Consider the following 25,209-nt stretch of genomic DNA (forward strand, 5'->3'; position numbering starts at 1 on the left):
CCCATAACTATAAGTGGCAGCTCTGTTCTAGCAATTGTCTTAAGGCTATCCTTGGGGTCGTTCTTTACTCTCTTTCTGTTTAATATGACATTAGCTTCTGACTCATTTTACTGCATCCATCTTTGTCCTAATCTAGTAGAGTCACTCCATGAGAGCCAGTCATTCTTCTAAGATTTGAACCAAATTCCTGTGCCCCTGTCTCACAGGATAAAACCGGGCATTTTTCTAGTTACCTTCAGTTTTTACAAATGTTTGCAAAATGTTTTTCAGGTTAGTGGCAGCCCTGCAGGCTTTCTTGCTAGTGCATGAACAGATCAGATATGCTTTTGCCTAGGGGCTTTGCCAAAGCAATTTCTTCCTTCTCTCTTGTCAGCCTTTTCCCTCTTCTCATTCAGATTTCTGCTTAAATGTTATCTCAGTGGAATTTTCTCTGTGGCCCCTTGTGTTCTGGAGGCCTTGTTAGGTCATATGGAATGAAACCAAGCCACATTCATGCTAGGCATGTGCTCTAACATTTGGTTTCTATCTTTGGTCTTCTTCCACCACCCCCCCACTCCATTTTCTCCATTGTTTTCTTGTCTTCTTACTGTATTCCACTTTTCTTCTAAGTATTGATTGGCACCTGACAGTGTATATTTAACTGTGCTTTATGTTGCAAGAATCTAGATTTTATGCAAGGCACAACCTGTCCTTTTCATTTGATGTTGTATGGTTCCATCACCTGGCCGTAATGCTTAAAACAAAATTGGCACTTGACAAATGGAATGCTAGATAGATCTGCGTTGTCCCTTTCTTGTGCATTAAGTATCATCAAGTCCTGAGTGCTAAATGCAAGAGATGTAGATTATAAGCAAAACTTTTTATAACTGGGCTCAAAGTGTCTCCTAAGTCAGTGTTAAAGATAATAAAGATGTGTAAAGATAATAAAGATGTGTAAATGTTTCTGCCACAGGATATGAGCTGGTTTGATAACCCTAAAAATACCACTGGAGCATTGACTACCAGGCTTGCCAATGACGCTGCTCAAGTTAAAGGGGTAAGTGCCTCCTGCTGGTGTTTGTCCTCACTGTGGGACTCATCTTGAGTCTCAGTATGAAACATTTTCTCAACAGGTATTGCTTTTCATCATTAAGAAAATGTTTGAATTTTAACTTATACAGTATATCATGTGCTTGCTTCATAATAAAAATGGAAGTTGTTTAAACTTCACGTACTTTGTAGTATGAGTATGATATATAATTTATGGATAAAATATGTTTTGTTATTTGTTATGCTGTTTTTGCTATTGATGAGATGCATATGGAAGGATCGTTATCTAGAAAAGGAAGCATTTCTCAGTGCTTTATGTAGGATCCCTTTTATTAATGCCCAATGAACAGTAGCAAAATGCTACTAACAAGAGTGGGTTTGGTTGTTCTAACAAAACCTAGGGGTGAGGCCTTGCATGTGGCTCAGTGTAGAGCACTTGCCTAGCATGTGTGAAGCCATGGCTTCCCGTCATGCCACAGAAAGGAGAAAGAAAAAAAGAAAGCAAAGTGTAGGGGCAAAGGCAGACAGGAGAAAGTAAGTGACATTAAACTTCAAAAACTCTTTGTAAAATGTTAAAACAAATGAAAAACTTAAAAAAAAAAAAAAACCCAAAGCAGAAAGAATCAGTTTACTGAACTCTACAGCTTAAATTTTGCTCTCATTCATCAATATAACTAGAAACCTGCCATGGTATTGTTTTGAGCAGGGAAAGCTGCTCAGGGGGCACTTCTAGAGGCTCAGCCTACTCTTCGGACCCGAGTGTCCAGTATGCAGGGCTGGGGAGGCGATGCTGCTGCTCAGGCCCAAGGTATAGGGCGGCCTCCACATGCAGAAAGTGCTCTACCCTGTGCTGCTGACGTGGGGTAAGCGGTGTTGGGGCGCCAATTGAGGCCTGTACAGACAAAGCAAGTTTTCCAGCCCTTCGAGCTATCTCCCCTACCCTTGGTACACTTCGATTTGTGCGCAAGGTGAAAATTTCCACAAAATAATATGGAATTTTGAAAAAAGTCCTATGATTTCAGCCTCATCTTTCCTACTCTGCAATTCTATCTCCCTTTATTCTTTATTTACTAAGATATTTTATTAATATATTCCTTCTATTTATAGATGTAAGAATAAACAAGGTTCTGAGTGTCGATGCATACGGAATGCTTATTCTGAGAAGTGTTAATAAAATTGTTACATAAATTGTAGGAATTATCATTTAAATACATACTTCTTAGTGTCAAATAACTAGAAACTTGATGTTTAAATCATATTATAGAGAATTTAACAGAACAGATTGTACATTATTTCAAAGAACTTAGAATTTCCTCAGAGATACAGTTTGGTCATGCTGGAATCTTCATGGTATGTTAGTTAGGCAAATGCGCTCTTCAGGGAAAATCATATCAGGATATGTCAGGATATCTCCCCAAACTAGACTAATGCAAGTTTGTATCTATATTGATGGCAATCGTGTTTATTTGTGTTATTTTTCATACTCAGCTTTATGATCAATGTAACACTTTATAACACAAAGATGCATTTTGGAGTAGGGGCTTAATCCTGCCAGATACTAATTGGAAGATATTGCCATGTCTCAGTATTTTGCTATAAAATGATGTTTTTTGACATTTTATTTTATGTTGGTCTTAGGCCTCTGCAGAGAGAAAAAGGAAATGGAAATCAGGTTGGAATCATGAGTGTACTATGCACTTTTGAATTTTTTTCCTTGAGGGAAGCTGGTTGAAGGAAAGATGAGGTTAAATTTTCCTAATTTGAAAAGAAAATTTGGAAGATAGGCCTCTTTTTTTAATAACTGCAAATATTTTGGAGTAGGAGCAATAGCTCAGTGGCCGAGTGCATATGCTCTGCCTGAGGGAGGCCCCAGCTTGATTCTCAGCGTAGTATGGCCCCCTGATCATGAGGGAGACTCATGAGCACCACCAAGTATGGCCCCAAAGCTACAAATATAAATAAATAAATAAATAAAATAGATACTGCAAAAATACTAAGTTTTTTCAATCGATACTAATGTTTTTGAGGGGAAAATAAAGCACAGGAGAGGAGACCCAAAGAAAGGTGGGGAGAAAAATCAAAGGAAGTGAGATAGAAAAATGTAAATGCCTCGTGGGATGAAGAAGGTGAAACACAATTTTGTGGGTATCAAGTGTTAAAAGTTCTTCTCTCATTTCCTTCATGCTTGGGTATAGTTTTTGAGTGATTACCTATTCTCAACATCCTCTCTGAAATGAAGTTTATTTGGCTACTATGGTATTTATTTGTACTGCTCCATCTGTTCTTAGATACTAGATAGAGATTTCCTTTCTATATAAGGAACACATGTGAATGTATTAATATTGCTCTTTAAAGGGAAAAACAAAGCACTTGTGCTATATCGGATTAAGCCCAGGATTTAATCTTCTTCCAGTTTAAGGCACTAGATCTTTTAGTTTCCTTTTCATATGCATTTCAGAAGAATTTGTTAACTTTGATCCATTTTACTTATTTTTGTGGTTCTGACTATAATTCGAACTGAGCATACCTAACTCTTTTTTTGAACTGAGACTTGGGAGATGTGCCAGGGACTATATACTGGGACTTGGGAGATGTTTGTACAATTAGTTATTGCGAAATGAGGTCTGAGTTGGACTTGTTGATAGGGAGAAAGGAGCAATTGACATCATCTTTGTGTGTTAGACTCACTCATTGGTTGTAAATTTTAGCCTTCAAAATGAAAGTCAAATGCAAACTGGCATTGAAGGTCACTCTACTCATCATTTGCTGAACTTATCTAAGTATCCCGCTAATATGAGCTCAGTAATTGCATCAGATGAAAGTAGTATGTTCTCTCTAAAAGTAGTGCTGTCTCTTTTATGTCTAGTACATTTCCCTGCTATGGAATTTGCTGTCTAATTGCTATTAGGCTGCTAATAGTTACTTTTCCTCCTAATTGCCGGTTCAATGTCTCTATCATACAGATACAGTGAATGATTTTGGAAGATTAATATGGGAGGCTGGTGGGGCAGCTGGAAAGAGAGTCTGCACAGTATTTTGTCCTAGAATTTAGAGCTTAGAAAATAATTTGCTTATTAATAAATTTACCTGTATGTTTAAGGGGCTGGGAAAAATTTTATCCAAAACTATAGACAGTGGCAATGACCATCCTTTATTGTATTGCAGTTTACAAGCTATACCTGAAATCAGCCTCACTCACAGAGGAACTTCTGGGGTAGGAAAAACTTTGGCCATTTCCAGAGAAAGCAGATCTAGAGCCAGAGGAGAAATTTTTAGTGATTTGTTTCCAGGCTGGAGGAGAAAAATTAGAGTGGTGGACTGAACTAACTTTGACTTTTGCCTATAGAGGTGCCTGCAACTAAAAGTCATGTGTTGGAATTTCTGCCATCCAAACAAAAGGTTTAGATGCCTGCTTAACATGCTAAATTATAAGAAGTCAATTGCATATTTAATTGTAATTGCATCTTGGATAGACCAAGTCATATTTGTATATCATTAATAATAAGTATTTGTGTATCTAACATTGGAAAATTTCAACATTCCCAATTGAGTATTATTGTTATGCTCTTTGTCTTGCTAATTTTTAGATATTGCTTGATCTGTCATGGTTTGATTGATAGAAATTTTCATGGTATTAAAAATACAGAATAGATAGACATTTAATTAAACTCTATTATTGACCTTCTGTCTCTGTTCTGAAGTCATACAAATCTTCATTTGGGAAAACAAACTTATAAGTAAACCTTTACATTTTATGTCATGCTTGGAAAGATATTAGGTTTTCATGAAGCTACTATCTTTAAGACAATATAAATCTTTAATACAATATAATCTTTAAGACAATATAAATTTTTAATCTTTAAGACAATATAAATATGGATAGAAATAATATAAAAGTGTTCATCTAGGGGCCGGAGTGATAGCACAGCGGGTAGGGCGTTTGCTTTGCACGCGGCCGACCCGGGTTTGATCCCCGGCATCCCATATGGTCCCCCAAGCACTGCCAGGAGTAATTCCTGAATGCAAAGCCAGGAGTAACCCCTGAGCATCGCTGGGTGTGACCCAAAAAGCAAAAAAAAAAAAAAAAGTGTTCATCTAATGTATTTCTATTTAAATTTTTTTTTGCAGGCTATAGGTGCCAGACTTGCTGTAATTACCCAGAATATAGCAAATCTTGGGACAGGCATTATAATATCCTTAATATATGGCTGGCAGTTAACACTTTTACTCTTAGCAATTGTACCGATCATTGCAATAGCTGGAGTTATTGAAATGAAAATGCTATCTGGACAAGCACTCAAAGATAAGAAAGAACTTGAAGGTGCTGGGAAGGTGAGTCAAAATAAACAGAATTAACTATGTCAAGTGAAATATTTTAATCAGTGTGGTTGTGTTATTCTTCTTCACTAACTTGCTGGCATAGTTGGGGGGAGGTGTTGGTTTTGTTTGCTTGTTTTTGTAACCGTTGAAGTTTATTCAGCAGATTGGAAACTGAAAACAAAGTAGCAAATTAAATTGAGGCATGCAGACTGACAAGTAATTCTTGAGATTTTTTTTTTTTAGTTTTAGGCCACTGTCTTCACATTCTCCTTTTTATCCCCTGCCCACCCACCCCCATCCATTGCCCACCCTGCAAAACCTAAATTGAGTCTTTTATTGAAGAAAGTTGACCCATTTAATTACATATCATGGGAGATATGAAAATATGAAGCAGTCCTAAAGGCTTTTATTCTATGTGGCTTTAATTAATAGTATACTTTCCTCTTTATTCTGTCTCCTCTTCTTTCTGTTCACAGTTCATTAGTTCATTCAGGGTGTGGGTGCAGCAGACTTACCTGTTTTTTGAACAAATGTTTATGTAGCATTTACTCCGTTTCCTTGACAAATGCTTTACAACTCATAGTGGCCCTATAAGGTGTAAGGTCTGTTATTACCACTCTTATCAGGTGAGGCACAAAGGTAGGTAATGCTCCTGAAGCCTTAGCACTGCTATATCTCAGAGCCAGGGTTCAAATTCAGATAGCCATCCTCAGTTGTGTTCTGTTTCTTAAGAGAGCTTTGCTGCTGGTATGATATCTCCTAATCTGTACTGTTGTAGAACTGACCCCCCTAAAAACTGTATCAAATATCTAGGATGAGGATATATCTATCATAACATCTTCCAGGTTTCCAAGAGTCATTCCAGGTGAAGCATCTTCATTAAAGGATGACAAAGAGGACCTTAGAGGCTTGTCTTCATGACTAACACTTTGTTCTCATCCTCCCTGCTATATCCGTAGACACTTTTTCGCATTTCCTAGGATTCCTTCAGGAAAATTGGGCCCACTTCAGTTCTCTGGCTAGTGGATAGTACCTTAGGTGAGACTTCTCACCAAGCCTTCTGGGCTCAGTCCTGAGATCCTGAGCTTTCAGGAGCATGGTGTTGATTCACAGGCAGCTGGCCCACATAAGTGACTAGTCCTGTGGCCACTCACTTCCTTTATTCATGTGCTTTGTTGTTTTTACCTCTATGATTCTTCAGCCATGCTCTATAGTAGAATGTAGGGAAAGAAAATACTAGTAATAATGTCCTTATTTATTGAAGTGTTCAAAATATCCCCAAAAGGAGACTTAGGTCTCTGATACGAAGAAGAACACTACTTTTGAGTTACTTTGTTGAAGACCATAGTTTAGCACCTTGGAAATGGTGACTCAGATTGAAATCTTCTATGTTTTATTGGAAAGGGTGAAGGAAGGGGGTGCTGATGGGAATGCATATAAATGAATATGGCAGAATTTCTGAGTGAGGTTAAGGTGAGATAAGTGAGTGGTAGCTCAGGCAAGGGACAAAAGGAACTAGGAAAGTAGTAGTTGCTGCACCAGCCAGTCCACGCAATGCCAGTTCACTAACCAGTACATAATCAACTCTCACCTGACCATCAGTCTAAAACTAGCATTTACTGAGTTATACATCAGGTGTCATGTTAAGACACACGTTGCTTGTATAATATAGGTATAATACCTGTGTTATTTCACTTAATAATCTTACTCAGTTATCCATATTGATAAATAATGAAAACCAAGGTTTGGCATGGTCAAATAACCTACTCAAAGTGACACAGAACAGCGTAACTGCTTTCCTGCTATCCATTCTTTATTTACTGAACGTGGCCATTCACATTCTGCATCACCTTCAGAAATGCCATCCTGATCACTTAGAAAAAGAAATAAGATCATGCTTCTCTGAAGACTAAACCCTGCAATGACCAAGACAAACTGTGTGAGCCAGGCCCTAGTGACTACTGTGCTCTCCTCTTGCACTGCTTTCTCCAGTGCCCACCCGACCCCTTGTCTCATTTATCCTTCTTTCATATCCTCAGACATTCTTTGCTGGGTTTTTTCCTGCTATTTTCTGTGGCTGATGCCCTTAAATTGTTCAACATTCAGTTATTACCTCTTCAGAGAAGCCCTTATCAACATTTGAATTAATACATAAGACTTTGGTCTCAGAAAAATTAGTACCACAAGTAGTGTATTTGCCTTGCAAGTGGCTGACCACATTCGATCCCATATGGTCTCCTGAGCCCACCAGGAGTGATTCTTGACTGCAAAGCTAGGAGTCAGCCCTGAGCACTGCCAGCTGTCGTCCCCAAACCAAAAACAGGGACAGAAACAAGACTTGCAAGACTTTTCAGACCTAATGTTTCTTTCCTGTTTCTTTGTTTATTGATTAACAGTCTGTCTTCCTGGTTAAAAATAAGCTAGGAACCAGAGCTATATCTGCTGATTTGTCCTGAAAGGGATTAAGCAGGCCTAGAATTCCAAAGCTGAATTGGGTGACACCACAGCCTACTTCTGCCCTGATTGTGAAAACCTATGTGGCAAAACCTGATCGTCACCATAACTGATCAGTGCTCCAAATTTCTTTTAGAGTACTAGGAGCAAATGAACAATACTATAAAATGCTGTTTCCTTCTCAGAAACAGATTTATATGAAGTTTGGTGTATGTGATGATAGGAAGGGGGAAGGTTTTTCTTTCTTTTTTTCTGTGAATATACTTTCCTTTCTTCAAACTTACTTAGTGCATGCTAGTTTTTTGAAGAAAACTAAAAGCCTTTTTATACTCTAATTAGAAGTCCTGTCTTCTAATGGTTACTAAATCTCTATTTAAGACTCTTAAAATAAGTGATGCTGTGAGAGCGCAGGGTGTTAATTAAACCTTTTCCTAATCGCTTCATTGTGTGGTGAGATAAAGATAATTGTGAAGTGATTATATATTTTTTTCACCATGCAGGGTCTAATTCATAATAGTCCCTCTTGTTGAGTCTCATACACATTTGAACAACCAAACTGTGAACAACACACAAGAACTTGCCTTAGAAAATTATGAACAAAACAGTTATCAAAATCATTGTTAAAATTTAAAGTATAATCTGTTCTCAACATTCATTGTTACAGTTGTTTGGATTTTCTTAATAATAGAAAAAGAAACAGTTTGAAATTTTATAATTGAAAATATTTTGCCAGATATATAGCTCAGTGGCAAAGCATTTATTTGCACATGTGAGACCCTGGATCCAGACATCAGCACTGCAAAAAGATGAAAGTAATTCTAACATATTCCTAAACATAAAGGATTATATTTCAGTAGGGCTGATTAGAGATGAATTCCCCTCACCCCCTTTTTTTGTTCTTCATTCTAGGACTTTATAAAGTATTACTTTTGTAATGTGCAAAAAAATTTAAAATAATCTAAATTATACTGAATCTGGACATTTCCTTGTCTTCATAAGTAACTTCTGGTAGACATAACTTGGTCTTTTTGGTGTGTGTACAAGTATAGCCAGTTTATGCCTCCCTGGGTGGCTGAATATTGCTGGCAGTGACCCTCTGGCCCTTTGAGCACTACTTGCAAGTCCAGAACTGTAACAATTGAATACAAACATAATGATATGATATGATTTTTAAGAGGCAATAGAGATACTCATTTTCCGGCTGAGTATTTAAAGTGGAGACTAGGAAATCAATAGGAAGAGGAATGAAAGAAAGATGCCAGTTATTTATAAAAAATTCATGTTAGAGAGAAATTGAAGCCCTGGCAAACAGGTTCCAAAATATTCCTCCCATGTACACAGTGAATAAGCTTAATTTTCTCTTCCTAAGCTATAAGACACACAAACTAATATCTTTCTTGTACTTTTCTGTTTTCTTGTTTGAAGTGCATTTCATTCAAATGAATACTTTTGTTCTGGATTTTAAAAAAGTATAATCAGTTTAATAATTTAGTATTATTTACGTAGCAAATAATAGATCATAGTATTGCAACAATACATTAATTTTGTCCATTGATTTTATTAGATTCTAATATAATATTATATTCCATTGTATTCCCTGGTGCCTCTTGGTGACTGACTGCTCTCTGTTACAGATTGCTACTGAAGCAATAGAAAATTTCAGAACTGTTGTTTCTCTGTGTCAGGAGGAAAAGTTTGAGTATATGTATGCACAGAATTTGCAGGTACCATACAGGTAATAACCATTGATATATGGGAAGGTAGAGTGGGGAGTTGTTTCAATGATCAGATTGGTGTTTTGAGATTTACTTTGACCAAAAGATCAGGAACATGGGGAGAAACTGCTAGAAAAAAAATCAATTAAAATGTATTCAGAAAAGGAGACCTATTCTGATGGAGACATCTATACCCCTGAGGTAGAAACTGTGAGAGCAAGTCTGTGACGGATGAGAGGAGAGCCAGTGAGAACTAATGAGATTGAGATGTCATGTGGGTATGCCTGATACTACTTTAAAAGTAGATATATTTTTATTGAAACAGTGTAATTTACAAAGTTGTTCATACTATAGTTGTTTTAGTCATTTAGTGTTTTAACACTAGCAGTGTGACCTCCCCTTCATTAATGTCCCCAGTTTCCCTCTACCCCAATCTGCCCCCTTAGACACATAACAAATTTACTTTATATGACTTGCTCCAACAAAATGAAAAGAAGTGGCAAATAGAATGCTCAGAAAACAATCAGTGAAAGCCAATTTGTTATTGCTATATGATTTTCACCTTTGTAAAAGGAAACTAAAGCCATATAATACAATATAATAAAATGGGGGCCCGAGCGATAGCACAGCGGGTAGGGTGTTTGCCTTGCACTCCGCTGACCCAGGTTCGATCTCCGGCATCCCATATGGTCCCCCAAGCACCGCCAGGAGTAATTCCTGAGTGCAGAGCCAGGAGTAACCCCTGAGGATCACTGGTGTCACCCAAAAAGAAAAAAAAAATCCAATATAATAAAATGCCTATTCTAAAACTTAAATATGTTTTAAACTCTGGAATCTAAAATATGTTGCATTAAATTACATTTTATACTTGGATTTCATTATAGTTATAATCATCTGTCATTGATAATTTTTTTTTTTGCTTTTTGGGTCACACCCAGCAATGCACAGGGGACACTCCTGGCTCATGCACTCAGGAATCACCCCTGGCGGTGCTCAGGGGACCATAGGGGATGCTGGGATTTGAACCCGGGTCTGCCGCATGCAAGGCAAACGCCCTACCCACTGTGCTATCACTCCAGCCCCTGATAATTTTTTTAAAAAAATCTGTGCTAATATATTTTGGAGTTTACATGAAATAGATAAAGCTACATATATAAAATGATTTTTATTCCCCTAAACACTGGTGCTTGCAACGTTGTTCATGATGATTTGTTACTGGCATTTAATATTCCAACAATCCCACCTTCACTATTACCTTCCCTCCACCAATGTCTCTAGTTTCCCCAACTACCCTTCAAGCTTGCCCCCATAGTAGGCCCACAGTAATTTATTTTATATTGCTTATTACCAATAAACTGCTAATGGAATGATCAAAAAAATTTACCTTAGAAGAAAATTTGTGTAAATCGTTGTATCTTACCATGGAGACATTAAGTCCTTGTGTGAGGGATTACTAAGATCTTGTTACAAGTTAAGCCTTAATGATTTTGTTAATTGAGATTATCCTGCTTCTATATTACATTCCATCCAGTCTAGGTTGGATAATGACTCTATTATTTGCTGGGAATGAGTTCTTTAAGGAATGTGAAATTTAAGGTTGCTGTGGGACATCCTGCGTGGAGTACTTGAGAATAGTTTTCCTTCCTCTTTTTGCCCTTTTCCAGTGGTATGCACCCTTATATTCACCCTTTATTCAGCACTTTCAATGAGTTCAGTGAGGGCTTTAAAAATTGTGAGCATAAACAAGTCTGACCTCTCTGAGAATATTTATTTCATATGGAAAAGGAGGTAACGATAGGTCTCATTTTCCTGACCCTGAAAGAGCCTCCAGTCATTGGGAAAGATGAGTAAAGAGAGGCTGCTAAAAATCTCAGGGCTGAGTTAATAGAGACGTTATTGGTGCCTGCTCAAGTAAATAGGCGGACAACGGGATGACAGTGATACAGTGATACAGTGATGGAAAAGGAGAGATCTAGATAGTATTGGTATATTTTCAAAATATTTTTTAACAGTATAGAATCTTTTCAGGGGGAAATACATGGTCATTTAAAATCCCATTATATGAAACATAACAACAATGTTGATCTGGTTGATCAGCAACCAGGCTTGTTGTTGATTTAAAGGCCAACTGCCCTAAAGGCCATCTGCCTCCAGCCTGTGTATCTGCACATCACCACGTGGTTCAGGAAACCCAATATTGTTCACTCGTTTGTGAGTCCGTCTTTGACTCTCACTTGTCATTCATGGGTTCTCTCTTTCTTTCCTAACATGTTCATTATATATTGTGGGGTAGGGGTGGAAGGTTGAGCTATACTGAGCAATGTTCAGGGGTTACCTCTGACTCTGCACTCAGGAATTACTCCTGGGATCATATGGGATGCCAGGGATCAAACCCAAGCTGGGTATGTGTAAGGCAAGTGCCTCACCTGCTGTACTGTCTCTCTAGCCATGACATGTTAATTGTGAAGGCACCTCCATTGCATCAGTTACAGTTCAGCCTGATTCCTCTGTTCCAACTAGCATGACCCCTATAGCTAACTTTTTGGGTACATGTATGTGGAATGAATGCTTATCATTAACATGTAACCACACACAGGTGTTTTCTATGTCCAAAAGTGTGAGAGTGGGGGTAAGAAGAGGACTTTCATTTAATAATCCCTAACAGGTTCTTTCTGTGTTCCTTGATTTATATGAACTTTACATCAACACTATGAACTGTGATTAATCCCCCATTAAGATGAGAACAATATTATTACTACCAGTATATCAGTGATATCTGTTTTGTTTTGTTTTGTTTTAAGCTAAAGACATTGAGTCTTAAAGATTAGGTTGTTTCCTAAGTTTATACAGGTGAATGTGAGAACCAAACTAAAACTAAGTTTAGTTTTTTAAAACTTAGGCCATTTTTCTTTGCCATTTCTTCATGCCCTACTGGTCACGTGTCTAAGACTACATTTTAAGGGCTGAGAAATACAAATACTAAGTTCCAGAATATCTTCTTTTCAGAAACTCTCTGAAAAAAGCACAGATCTTTGGAATCACATTTGCATTTACCCAGGCAATGATGTACTTTTCCTATGCTGGCTGTTTCCGGTTTGGTGCCTACTTGGTAGCAAGGGAGCTGATGGTCTTCCAGGATGTTCTGTTGTAAGTACCAGGTTCATATTTACAAAGAAACTCTGAAAAACAAGACCAAGACAAACATGCATAGTGCCAGATAAGAAACATAACAGGAAATCCTCATGATTCTCAGGGTTACTCCTGTGTCTGCACTCAGGAATCCCACCAGGCGATGCTTGGAGCACCATATGGGATGCCAAACTTGGGTTGGCCACACACAAGGCAAGCGCCCTGTTCACTGTGCTCTCTTCAGCCCCTGAGAAGGTGGTGATTTAACATAGGGACTTTGAGAAGGCTGTGTCTTTTTGAGAAGTATAACCCTGAGCAAAGAGTATGTCTCTTTTCAAAAGATTCTCTAAGGTTAGAGAAATAGAACAGGAGGTAAGGTACTTACTTGCCTTGCCAGTGTCTGCAGCAGCCATGACTCTTATTCCAATCTCCAGGGCCATATAATGGTCCTCTGAACTCTGCCAGGGGTCACTCCTATGCACAAGGCCAGGAGTAACCCCTGAGGATCACCAGGTGTGACCCAAAAAAAGGACAACAAAAAGATATGGATTCACAGTATTTATTCTGACAGTATTTATTCTAGAAGAGTTCCCAAGTATCATGTCATTCCTGGTTTACTGTTAAAAAAAATTCAAGTAGAGGACCAAGGAAAGGTAGTAGAGCACAGGCCTAGCAAGGCCCTAAGTTCAGCCTCTAGCATTTCTAAGCACCTCTAGTTATAGCCCAAGTGAGTCCCTGAACATTGCTGGCTATGGAGCTGATAGCCCTTAAGCAATGCCAGTCTAGTATCATCAGCTACTTCCAGCCAAAGTTCTGCCAGTAAAAGGCTTAGGCCTCTGAGCACCACTATGTGTAGCTCCTGTAAAATAAACCAAATAAATTAAAAGGCAATAGATAAATCTGTCCAAAGGAGGTCAGCTAGAATGTTAAATGAAAGGAGTTTTCAAGTAAACAAAGGGTCTTTAGAACAGTGTACCAATACTGAAAGGGCTGTCTTTCATCTTGTTTTTCTTCAATGTGAAAAAGAACTCTATAAAAATAATCTTAACTCAGTGCAGCTAGTTAGTTCCTAAAACAGAAGATGGGATCAAACTCTGGGGACTTCCTCTTCACAAACATTGAGAGTGGGTTTCACACCCGTGAAGTTCTCAACTTTCAGTTGCTGTGATTCCCATATTATAGAAGAAGAATGTTGATACCACTTTGCTATTTGGATCTGTAAGGAAAGCATGTCACCATTTTTTTAGGGGGGTGGTCATCATCACCTGGAGATGCTGAGCGGTTACTTTTGGCTCTGCACTCAAGAATTATTCCTAGCAGTGCTTGGGAGGATCATATGGGGTATTGCGGATCGAACTTAGGTCTGCTGCATGTAATGCAAATGCTGTCCCTGCTGTACTATTGGTCCAACCCTTGGGTCTATAAGGACCATTACTGTATAGCTCAGTTTTTCTTGTTTTTCTTTTTTCTTTCTTTTTTTTTAAGAATCTGATGCAACTCCGTCATCATCCTTATTTATTATTGATTGCCACAAGAATGTTACTGAAAGAATGTTGCACTCACCACTAAATCTAAGTATGACGTACAGCGATGAACATATATTTTTGCCCACAACTCAGTGGTGCAGCTGACAGTTTGCCAGATCTCGTCGGGGCATAACATATCTTAGCTAGGTCACTCCTGCCTACAGAGACCTGCAAGCTACTTGGTTAGGGCCCACTCAGCTGTTAACACATGTGCATTGTTCACAAGCAGGCTCCTGGGGCCATGGTAGTGGTAAAGAGCAGGGGGGAAAAGTGCACACCTCCTGAGTCATAGACTGAGAACTGGCAACAGTCACTTCCACCACATCCTGTTAGCAGGTCACAAGGCCAATGGGGATTCGAAGTGGAGGAAAAACAAATTTCACTAGTTACGTACAAAAGCTGCAAAGTCACATTGCAGGAATGTGAGGCCTGAGAGAGGTGACAAATGGGGTCGTTTTATGATTGACCCACTACACGCACATAAACCTACAAGGAAAAGTGTTTGTGTGTTGTGTTTTAATTCTTTAACCTCTGTTTTGTAGTTGTTTGGGATACTGTCGACGTCAGCTATCCAGCATCATGATCATAACTCTGAGCTTCTTTTGTCTTTGTTATTCTTTGTTCCAGAGTATTCTCTGCTATTGTCTTTGGTGCCATGGCCGTGGGGCAGGTCAGTTCATTTGCTCCTGACTATGCAAAAGCCAAAACATCAGCAGCTCATATCATCCATATCATTGAAAAAGTTCCTCTGATCGACAGCTATAGTAGTAAAGGCCTCCAGCCGGTGAGTTTGATGCTTTGTTTATATGATCTTCTAGTTGATAAAAGTATATCAAGAGGAAATTTAATAAAAACCTGGGTTATTTTGTTTGCTTAAATGATTCATAAAATGATACATCAACATAACTGGATAAAATGAAACTGTCTAGATTAGTGTGTTTACCTATTTAGCTTTGTAGGGGTCTTATATGGTGCTCAGGGATTTGGTGCTAGTCCTGGTAGAGCTGGGAGGTGGAGTCTGCAGTGCTGGGGATTGGACTCAAGTCCCTGCACCTGGTAGGTGCTCTGTCACTTAAGCCATCTTGCCAGCCTCTAAGCATGGATTGGTATTTTTTACATTTTAACATTATATAAACAATATGTACTATTGCATATGTGATAAATAAGATTATAATAATTAATGTGTGTATACAAGTCAGTACTTGTATAAAACAAAATTATAGCGCAAGTGGGAATATTGCCCACTTTGTAAGGAAATCCTGTTAGTTGGATATTATTATCATCGCTTATTCTATTCATGAGAAGAGATTTCAGTTCTCAAGAAGTTCCAGTATTTTTTTCAGTATTTTTATTAAACCATGATCTACAAAGTTATTCATAGTTGAGTTTTAGACATGTAATATTGCAACACTGATCCCACCGCAAGTATCAACTTCCTCCTACCAATGTTCCCAGGTTCTCTCTCATAACCCTGCACTTTCTCCAGCCTGTCCTCTTAACAGGCACATTTCTAAGTCCAGTTGTTAAAGTTTGGGTCTCCTGATTTTAGTATTGTTGACTTTGTAGTTTGGATATTTCACTCTGTCATTCCTTAACACCACCTTTGTACCTGACTCCCCTGACCTGGCCCCCATTACTTCTCATATGTCTCATCTCCCTCTCTCCTCCACTCTTTCTTTCCTTCTCTGCTCTATACTCTGGGCCAAGGTTCATCTAGGCATTCCCTATTTAAAACATTGCGTTTCCTCATCCACTTATTCTAAATACCACATATAAGTGATAGTATCCTGTGAGAAGTCTTAGTATTCTTGAGAACAGATTCCATTTATGTAGTAATAATGATACATGCTATAAAGATGAACTCTTTCAGATTTTTTAGGGTTATTAAGGCCTGGCAGTGATGAACGAAGCCCAATTGTAGTCAAGGTTACCATGTTCTGACACCAGTAGTAATGGGGGTTGATGTCTATAGAATGTGTTTTCAAAGATTGCAGCAGTCAAAAGTCATTTGTTTCTGTCTTGTTTTTAGAAAACATTGGAAGGAAATGTGACATTCAGAGAAGTGATGTTCAACTATCCCTCTCGACCAGACATCCCTGTGCTGCAGGGGCTAAACCTCCAGGTGGAAAAGGGCCAGACGCTGGCCCTGGTGGGCAGCAGTGGCTGTGGGAAGAGCACGGTAGTCCAGCTCCTGGAACGGTTCTATGACCCTCTGTCCGGAACAGTGGTGAGCACACCTTCACATTCAGCTCATTTCAAATTTTCCTCATATAAGTTTCTGAATATATTCATTTTCAAACTGAAAGCCACGCTCATCTAACCTTTAAGCAACAGTTAAGAGTTCTAATATCCTAAGAAACATTCTCTGAGTTATCTGTTCTTAACCTCTCTCTCTCTCTCTCAACACCACCCCTTTACCATCACTTTTGAAAAACTATGTGACCTCCATTTCTGTTCCCTTAAAGCTTCCAGTTTGCGCATTGACATGGCCAGAAAGATTCTGAATAGAAGGGGTACGAGAAAAATGAATGGCAGCCAATGATGAGGGCTGGAGGTGGGGGTGCTTGAGGGAGAATTTTAGCAATGAGTATAATTATTGTAAATAGATATTGCGTTATAATGATGTGTTCTTTAAATCTGTCTAACATTATATTTTAAAGGTTACCTTAACTAAAAGAATTTTTTGAAGGAAAAGGTAAACAGCAATGATAAACACTCTAATGTACATCTAGTGGTAAGATGTAAACCAAAAAGATATTATAGGATTTGGCAATTAATCTAATGTCAGCTACTATGACATTTCATGTATTCTCAGTGAAGTAATGGTGGTGGAAAACAATTTAGCATAATGGAGGTATGGTTAAGAGGTAATTTAAGCTCAGTTAGGAGAGAAGATGAAGATCACAGGCAAAATCACTGTAGCCTCTAGAAAGAGAGAGCTTTTGGGGGAAAATGTTCAGGAATATTGAGTATTTCTAGAGCACAGGATAGGATTCAGCCATTGATTAAGAGAGGTTTATTGAAACACCTTCTAGGAAGCAAAAATTGACCAACTAATTTGGAAAGTGGATAAAGAATATGGAAAGTTTCTACTCTTCTTAGCTTCCATGTGGATGCCTTAGTCTAAACTCATCACTAATTAGCCAAGCCCAGTCATCTATGGAGACAGTGAACAACTCTATCATCTGAATGCCAGAGTTCTCTTTGCATAGCAGAGTTTTCAGGCAAACTTACCTGCATCAGAGAATGATCTTTTTCAGCCAGGGGTGTACTCCACCAGCTTCTACAAGACCGTACAGGGAGTCAGATGACTTGTAAAAAAAGAAGTATAAAGTGAAAGCAAATACTCACCGACATTCAAATGGCAGTACTGCTGCTGGGATCCTATGAAACTGCAGAATATTTTCCAGTGTGTCCAGCTTCCCAGACCTGAAAGCATAGGATCAGAGTCTGCATAGGATCCTTTGAAGCACATGTGCTCACTTACTGTTGATTCTAATAGAGGAGTGACATGTCCCTCCCTGAGTTTTGCACAGTGCTCCTCACTGGTGAATCCTCAGTTACTTCCAGAAACAGAAGCAAGTCTTGAAAATAGTTTGTAGCCTTACAGTCACTTGATAGAGTGGAGGGACAGACACAGAAACTGTGCAAATGAATGCTGAATGCACAGAACACTAACCATCTCAAGACAATACTGGTAGGCCACTGAAAACAAAGTGTCCTTGGCAATTGCAGGAATAGGATCTTCTCTCCTATATATTTGCTGTAGAGATTTGAAATACTGCCAGTGGTACACAGCAGCCAGATATTTATTGGAAGTATTCCTAATAAATATTCATAAATGTGCCAAGTTTCATGAATACCAATGAATAACCCTTTATAAACCCATTCTGATGTCAACCATAGCCATTGACCAGACAAAGGACTGAAAAATGAAACTACAAAAATCAAACAGAATGGAGGTTTTACAGGTTTTTGGAAATCTGCTTAAAGTGTACAAATTTATGAATGCAAAATTAGGTTAAAAAGTGAATAATGTAGGTACAGAAGGGAAAAAAATCACAGCCAACTATTGAATACTTAAGGATTCTGGTCTTTTGCTCTTTTAGGCAGGTTATCCTCAGAGGTTGCACAGACAAACTTCCTGATTACAGCTGTCTGAATCCCTCCCACCTAGAATTCAGTTTAACTTAAGGCATGTACTGCTGTTGAGTGTCTGGGAATTTAACTTCATTAACTTTGTTGTGAAATCACTTTTGGTCTTTTTTTTTTTTAATAATGTAGGAGTACTGCTATTTGTTCAGCCATTGATAAAGCTGATTGAATTTGGCATGAATGCCACATTACTTTTTTTTTTCCATTTTATCACCATGAGATATAGTTACAAAGTTTTCATATTTGAGATTTAGCCATATAATGATGGAACACCCATCTCTCCACCAGTACATATTTTCCACCACCAATATCCACCCCGACTCCCCCCACCAGTCCTCACCCTGCCTCTATGGTTGACAGTTTACCCAATGCTCTCTTTTTAATTTTGGACATTATGTTTTGCTCACTCTCTTAGCTCCTCTCCATACATTCAGACGAGCCTTGTGCATGAAGGAAATGGCAGAGGAACCCAGGTGGGTGGGACCCGGGGCTGAGACCTCCAAGCCTGCTCGGATCAGGACTGGGCCTCTTCCACCCAGATTGCACATTTTCCAGTAGCTTGGCAGTCACACCCAGGGACTGCCCCTGGTGCCGTGTAATCCCATCAACGGCCAACATTCAGGGACTATAAAACCAAGCTCCTGACATCTATTTTGCTTAGTTCTTCCTCTGGGAAAACCTGGCAAGCTACCGAGAGTTTCCTGCCCACATGGGAGAGCCTCACAAACTCCCCATGGCTTATTCATATGCCAAAACCAGTAACAATGATGGGTCTCATTCCCCTGACCCTGAAAGAGCCTCCAGTGTGGCACCATTGGAAAGGACGAGTAAAGAGAGGCTTCTAAAATCTCATGGCTAGGATGAATGGAGACGTTACTGAGACCACTCGAGAAATTCAATGATCAACGGAATGATGATGATGATGATGATGATGTTTTGCTCAAAGTTTCCCACCATCATTCAAGTCTACCTGCCAGGGGCAGACGCTAGATAATTTATTTTCCACTGCTCATCTTGAATATCATGAGAGCTCACGTGACCATGATTGTAAATGTAAATTTCTAATTGTAACTGGGTGGGTTCCAGAGATATCTCTGTAAGGCAGTAATCCATTTTGAAATTCAATTGGGAGTCTCTGTGCCAGGGCTGTTGTGTGCTAAGATGGCATCTGAAGCAAATTGTGGGTGCGACAGCCAGTCTGCTAGGCAGGGGGAATTTTGGGGAAGGGGGGACATCCTGGGTCCTTTGCTGCCGTGTGATTTAGTCCTGGAACCCACATACTGGGGGCCTTGTTTGTGGAAGCTCTTGGTCACTGGGATTCCATCTAGTGTAGGCAGGGAGAGCACACCTGCCGCTACATCCAGTGAAAATGGCTCAGTATGGGGCCTGGAGAGATTTCAGGCCCTGTGGTGTCTTCAGGGACTTGCTACTGTGTCTCCAGGGCTGCTGATATGCTAAGATGTCGCCCAGAAGGAAATAGTCCTGGAACCCATATACCTGGGCCTTGCTTGTGGAAGCTCTTGGTCTCCAGGATTCCATATGGAGCAGCAGGGGGAGACTTCACTTGAGGTGCCCTGGTAAAATTGGCTTGGTATGGAGCCCAGAGATGTCACCAGCATTGTGGTATCTTCTGGGACTCACTCCTGTGTCTCTGGGCCAGGCCTGTTGGTGTGCTAAGATCCACATTACAAAATTTTCAGCAGATTACAGGATGGTGCTGGAGTTGTTTCATCAGATGACTGCCAGTGCTTCCGTGTGTATTGGGAAGTGGGGGTAGGCAGCACACCCCAACTCTGAGAAAGCCTAGAGATTTCAGTCGCAAAACTCGCATACCAGAATTTTCAGCAGATTATATCTTGGTGAGGTCTGTCCTGAGACGATGGAGTCAGGTTAGGGGTATGGTAGTGATTATGGATTGTGGAAGCAAGTAGCTGCTGGGGGCTCTGCCTGGGTGGGCCACCAGGCCAACCTGCCCCCCTCCACTTTACTCCAGTCTATTCAGCCAGGTCCTAGTTTAACTGTTTTTTTTTTATCTCATTTGAGATTTATCTGTGGGTCTCTGAAATTAAGGCCAATAAATGAGCTTATATAGCTGAGGCGGAGGTGGTTTGGGCATGGCTCCCACATACCTAGCTTTTGGCTATTTAATTTCTTGGTAATCTTGGTCTCAAGTTTCTGGGGTCTGGCCAAAGGCACAGCCGCAATTTTGGGGTATCAGGAAGCCTGAAGGCAGCATCAGGATGCTGATGCACTTGCCCCACAGGTACAGGTTGACCTATTGGCGGCACCATACCCCCAATCACTTTTGGTATTAATCTTTCCTTTCTCCCCTGTCGAGTCTGTCTCACATATCACCATGAGAGTCCTCTATTCCTTCTAGAATCTAGTCAGAAGCATATGTCTTTGTCTGAGTATAAGCCAGTGGGTGCCTGGGATACCCTAGAAGCATCCTCCTAGAGACTGGGGGTGAGGGTAGGGGAGAGATAAGAAAATCTCTTTTATTTATAAGAAAATTGTGTTGTCAAACCCAGCCTGAGTATTTAGATCCAGTTCAAACTTCCTCAGGTGCTGTTTAGCTTTGCACAAATCACTAAATTTTGCTTCTTTCTTTATTTATAATACGGGGATTTCTTTACCTATCAACCTAAAACAAGAATGCACCAAATGTGCTCATTAGTTTTTTTTTTTTTTTTGAGAGGCCACAACCAGTAGTGCTCAGGGCTTACTCCTGGTATATGAGCAAAAGAATTACTCCTGGTGGTACTCAGAGGAACCATCAAACCAAGGTTCACCAGATGCAAGGCAGGCATCCAGCCTTCAGTGCTCAGTATTTTATCTGTAGCTGTTTTGGAGTAAGTACCTATAATATATAGAAGACTGATATATATTACACATTTGATTACTCGTGCTAATAAAGAAGCAGTGATTTAACAGTTACAGCAGGGTTATAGTTTCAGTGGGGCCTTGATTACTCTTAGCAGTGAAATGATCACTGTCATTGTCATCCCGTTGCTCATCGATTTGCTTGAGTGGGCACCAGTAACGTCTCCATCTTGAGACTTGTTCTTACTGTTTTGGCATATCGAATATGTCACAGGTAGCTTGCCAGGCTCTGCCATGCGGGTGAGATACTCTCGGTAGCTTGCCGGGCTCTCTGAGAGGGGCAGAGGAATCGAACCTGGGTCATCCGTGTGCAAGGCAAACACCCTACCACTATTCTATAACTCCAGTCCCACTCTTAGCAGTGTGTTTACTTAATATACTTAGCTAGTATCTTTGTTTCTTTCTTTTTTATTTTTTAAATTATTTTTATTTGTTTGTTTGTTTGTTTATTTATTTATTTATTTACTTTTTGTGTCACACTCGGGAATGCACAGGGGTTACTCCTGGCTCTGCACTCAGTAATTACTCAGTGGTGCTCAGGGGACCATATGGGATGCTGGGAATCGAACCCGGGTCGGCCGCGTGCAAGGCAAATGCCCAACCCGATGTGCTATTGTTCCAGCCCCTCTTTCTTTTTTAAATGTAGGAGCATTGCTATTTGTTCAGCCACTGATTAAAATGACTGAAATGGACATGAACTCCACATTATTTTTTTTAATCTTTCATTAAATATCCATGAGATAAACCATTACAAAGCTGTTCATGATTGGATTTCAGTCATAAAATGATCCAACACCTATCCTTCCACCAGTGTACATTTCCCAGCACCAATGTCTCCTTTTTCCCTCCCACCATCCCCCAACACTCCACCCCATACCCCCATTCTGCCTCTATGGCAGGCACTTTATTTCCTCTCTCTCTCTCCTCTTCCTTTTGTGCATTACAGTTTGCAACACAGGTACTAAGACATAATCTTGTTTGTTCAGGGTATTCAGTATTTTTATCAGGAAAGTAAGTCTCAAGTAGCTTTTTAACTGGCTGAACAGATGGGATAAATTGGAGGGGGGTGGGTCAGCCTGGTACCTGCCCAAGCAGAGATCCCGGCAGCCCCTTGCTTCCACAATCCAAAATCACTGCCATGCCCCCAGTCAGACTCCACTATCTCAGGACAGACCTCACCAGTATATCACTATATCACTGTCATTCTGTTGATCATCGATTTGCTCAAGCGGGCACCAGTAATGTCTCCATTTGTCCTAGCTCTGAGATTTTAGCAGCCTCTCTTTACGCGTTCTTCCCAGTGGTGACACATTGGAGACTCTTTCAGGGTAAGGGGAATTACTGTATTTGGCATATCGAATACGCCACGGAGAGCTTGCCAGGCTCTGCCGTGTGGACAGGATGCTCTCAGTACCTTGCCAGGTTCTCTGAGAGGGAGAACTAGGCTATAGGAGGTTGCATGGCCATGCGCTTCCAGGAGCTTCATTTTATAGTTTCTGATCTTAGCTGTTGATGGCACTGGGGCAGTTTCTGGGTGTGGTTGCCAAACTACTGGAAAATGGGGGATCTGGGTGGAGGAAGCCCAGTCCCAATCCGAGCAGCCTTAAAACCTGAGATCTCAGCCCCGGGTCCCACACACCTGGGTTCCTCTGCCGTAAGCCTTGTCCAAACGTGTGGAGAGGGGCCCTGAACATGGCTGTGGCTGGGTTCCGGAGGTCTTTGGCTGCTGGGGCTCTGCTCAGGGCAGGGAGGGAAACTCAACCCACCCCGCTTTGAGGGGCCCCAGTGAAGACAGCGAGGCACCATCTTAATATATATAAACATGGCTGTGTACTGCCACATTTCCTCGGTTAGTGTTATTTCTTATTCTGGCTTCCCTCTCCAACAATGTATGAGAATGCTATCCTCAGGTGTATTTTGATACTGTATCAGATTGAGGAGACTGAAGAGATGAATCACTGACAAGGTTCATATCCACAAAAAAATCACAGTCTAGCATGATAAGGCACAGATGAAAATGCTGATATAATGCAATAAGCACTAAAAAGCAATTTTTCTGAGTGCTTAACTAACAGATAGCCCAGTCCATGCCCCCAACAATATGTTCCCTGGACAATTTTGCACTCATTCTAAAGCAGATTAGCACTGTAGTACTGTCGTCCCATTATCTGCTGAAAATTCAGATGTGTGGATTTGGTAACTGAAATCTCCAGGGTTTCTCAGGGTCTGAATGGGCTACCTCCCCCCATCTTCCTGTACTTCCAGAAACATGGCAGTCATGTCCACACCCCAAAGTGACCAGTTTCTTTTAAGCTGTTTTCAACTGACTTACCAGAGTTCTTTTTTTTTCCTCAGTTGAAACTAGTAACCCTATTTTCCCCTAGAAAAGGAATTCTTCAGCTAACTCGGGTTTTAAGTAGTTTGCATTTTAGTGTATCCTATAGGAATGAGGGGGCTGTATACAGTGTGGTAGAGCAGCTCATCAAAACTTGCTGACATCCTTCAACTATGTCTGATTATGTTAGGGAGTGTCTCATTAATTTTCCTCTTGGTTATAAGCACAACACAACCTCTCCTTCTTTTTCCAGATTTCCTTTTGTAAGCACTGGGTTGCATCCAATGAGATGTGTTATTTTGCCACATCTTTTTGTGTGTTTTTTTCCCTTTCCTACCTGTCTCTACCCGCTGCTTTCTATCTTCAGTTAACACTGTTGGGAAGGCTGGACATAGAAGGGAGGAATGGTCTCCATGGCAACAGTACTTACTACTAATAAGGTCTTGTCTCTGCTTCTGGTTCCTCAGCTGGCCAGCTTTACAGACTGAAGCTGGTTTCCTGTAACAAAGATTTCACCTTGCTCTGCCCAGCATCCCACCATGTTGCACAGGATACAGAGTCAATGCCTCCATCATTAATTAGAAAAACCCTAAACCGAATCATCTATGGAGGGAGTAAACAGCTCTGTCACCTGAATGACAGTTCTCTTTTCATGGTAGATCTTTCTGGCAAACTTACCTGCATCAGAGAATGATTTTTCTTAGCCAGAGGCACACTCCGCCAGCTTCTGCAAGATCATTTAGGGAGTCAGGTTACTCAGAGTGAAGGGCCTTTTCCTTCTCTCCCTGCTTCTTTTCTCTAGTAGACAGCCTTTCACCCTGCCTGCTGCCTGTCTAGGTGTGTAACCCACCAAGTGAGCAATCATCAAGCCTCAGCACAGACTGCCCAGCACTGTGCTAAGGGGATTCATTCATGATCTCATGTAATCCTTCATCCTATGAATTTAGGAGTTATTATCATTTCTGTTTTATTCACAAAGAGACTAAGAAATGAATGTAACGTTCCAAGATCAACAATTTTGTGGAGATATCGCAGTCACACTCACTTCTGCAAAATTTAATTGCTGCATCTGATTCTGAAATGCCTGATCCTAATTCAAGTGGGATCCCAAACCTTACTGATACACCTTTCATGTGGTCAAAGTAGTTACTTCAACTCTAATTTTAGCTACTCTTTCTATGGAAAACTGACAATTAAGAATAAGGATGCCAAGCTATAATCCTGTGTCATATTAGTTTCCTGTAACTGATATACCAAATGACCACAAATTCAGTGGCTTAAAATAGCATAAATTTATTATCCTTCCAAGTTCCAGAGATCAGATCTCTAAAATGGATATTTCCAGACTAAAATCAAGGAAATAGCAGAACTGTGGTTTTTGGGTTTTTTTTTTTTTTGGTGGGGGGGGATCTGGGGAGGCTCTGGGAGATGCTTCCTTTTCTTCTGTAGTTTCTGACCCTTTGCCCTCCAAGCCAGCACTGTTTGGCAAAGATTTTCTCATCTTACACTTGGAATGCTCACTCTTTTACCTCTTTCCACAACAAAGAACCCTTGTAGTTACATTGTGTCCACCTGCATAATCCAGGATTACCCCTTATTTTGAAATTGATTGACTGGCAACCTCAGTTACATACTACCTTAATTCCCCTTTGAATAACATATT

General features: G+C 40.1%; 1 protein-coding gene across 3 annotated transcripts in view; it reads left to right on the top strand.

Moving 5' to 3' along the window:
• The window catches only part of ABCB1 (ATP binding cassette subfamily B member 1), a 229,913-nt gene that overhangs the window by 199,080 nt on the left and 5,624 nt on the right, over window positions 1-25,209 (top strand). For all 3 annotated transcript variants that reach the window (XM_055137510.1, XM_004602277.2, XM_055137589.1), the window contains 6 exons: window positions 953-1,036; window positions 5,158-5,361; window positions 9,438-9,538; window positions 12,525-12,665; window positions 14,801-14,957; window positions 16,203-16,400. In XM_055137510.1, the coding sequence (XP_054993485.1) occupies window positions 953-1,036; window positions 5,158-5,361; window positions 9,438-9,538; window positions 12,525-12,665; window positions 14,801-14,957; window positions 16,203-16,400 (885 nt within the window). The remainder of the gene's footprint in view (window positions 1-952; window positions 1,037-5,157; window positions 5,362-9,437; window positions 9,539-12,524; window positions 12,666-14,800; window positions 14,958-16,202; window positions 16,401-25,209) is intronic.

This window comes from Sorex araneus, chromosome 1 (genome assembly GCF_027595985.1).
Source record: "Sorex araneus isolate mSorAra2 chromosome 1, mSorAra2.pri, whole genome shotgun sequence".
In the NCBI taxonomy this organism is placed as follows: Eukaryota; Metazoa; Chordata; class Mammalia; order Eulipotyphla; family Soricidae; genus Sorex; species Sorex araneus.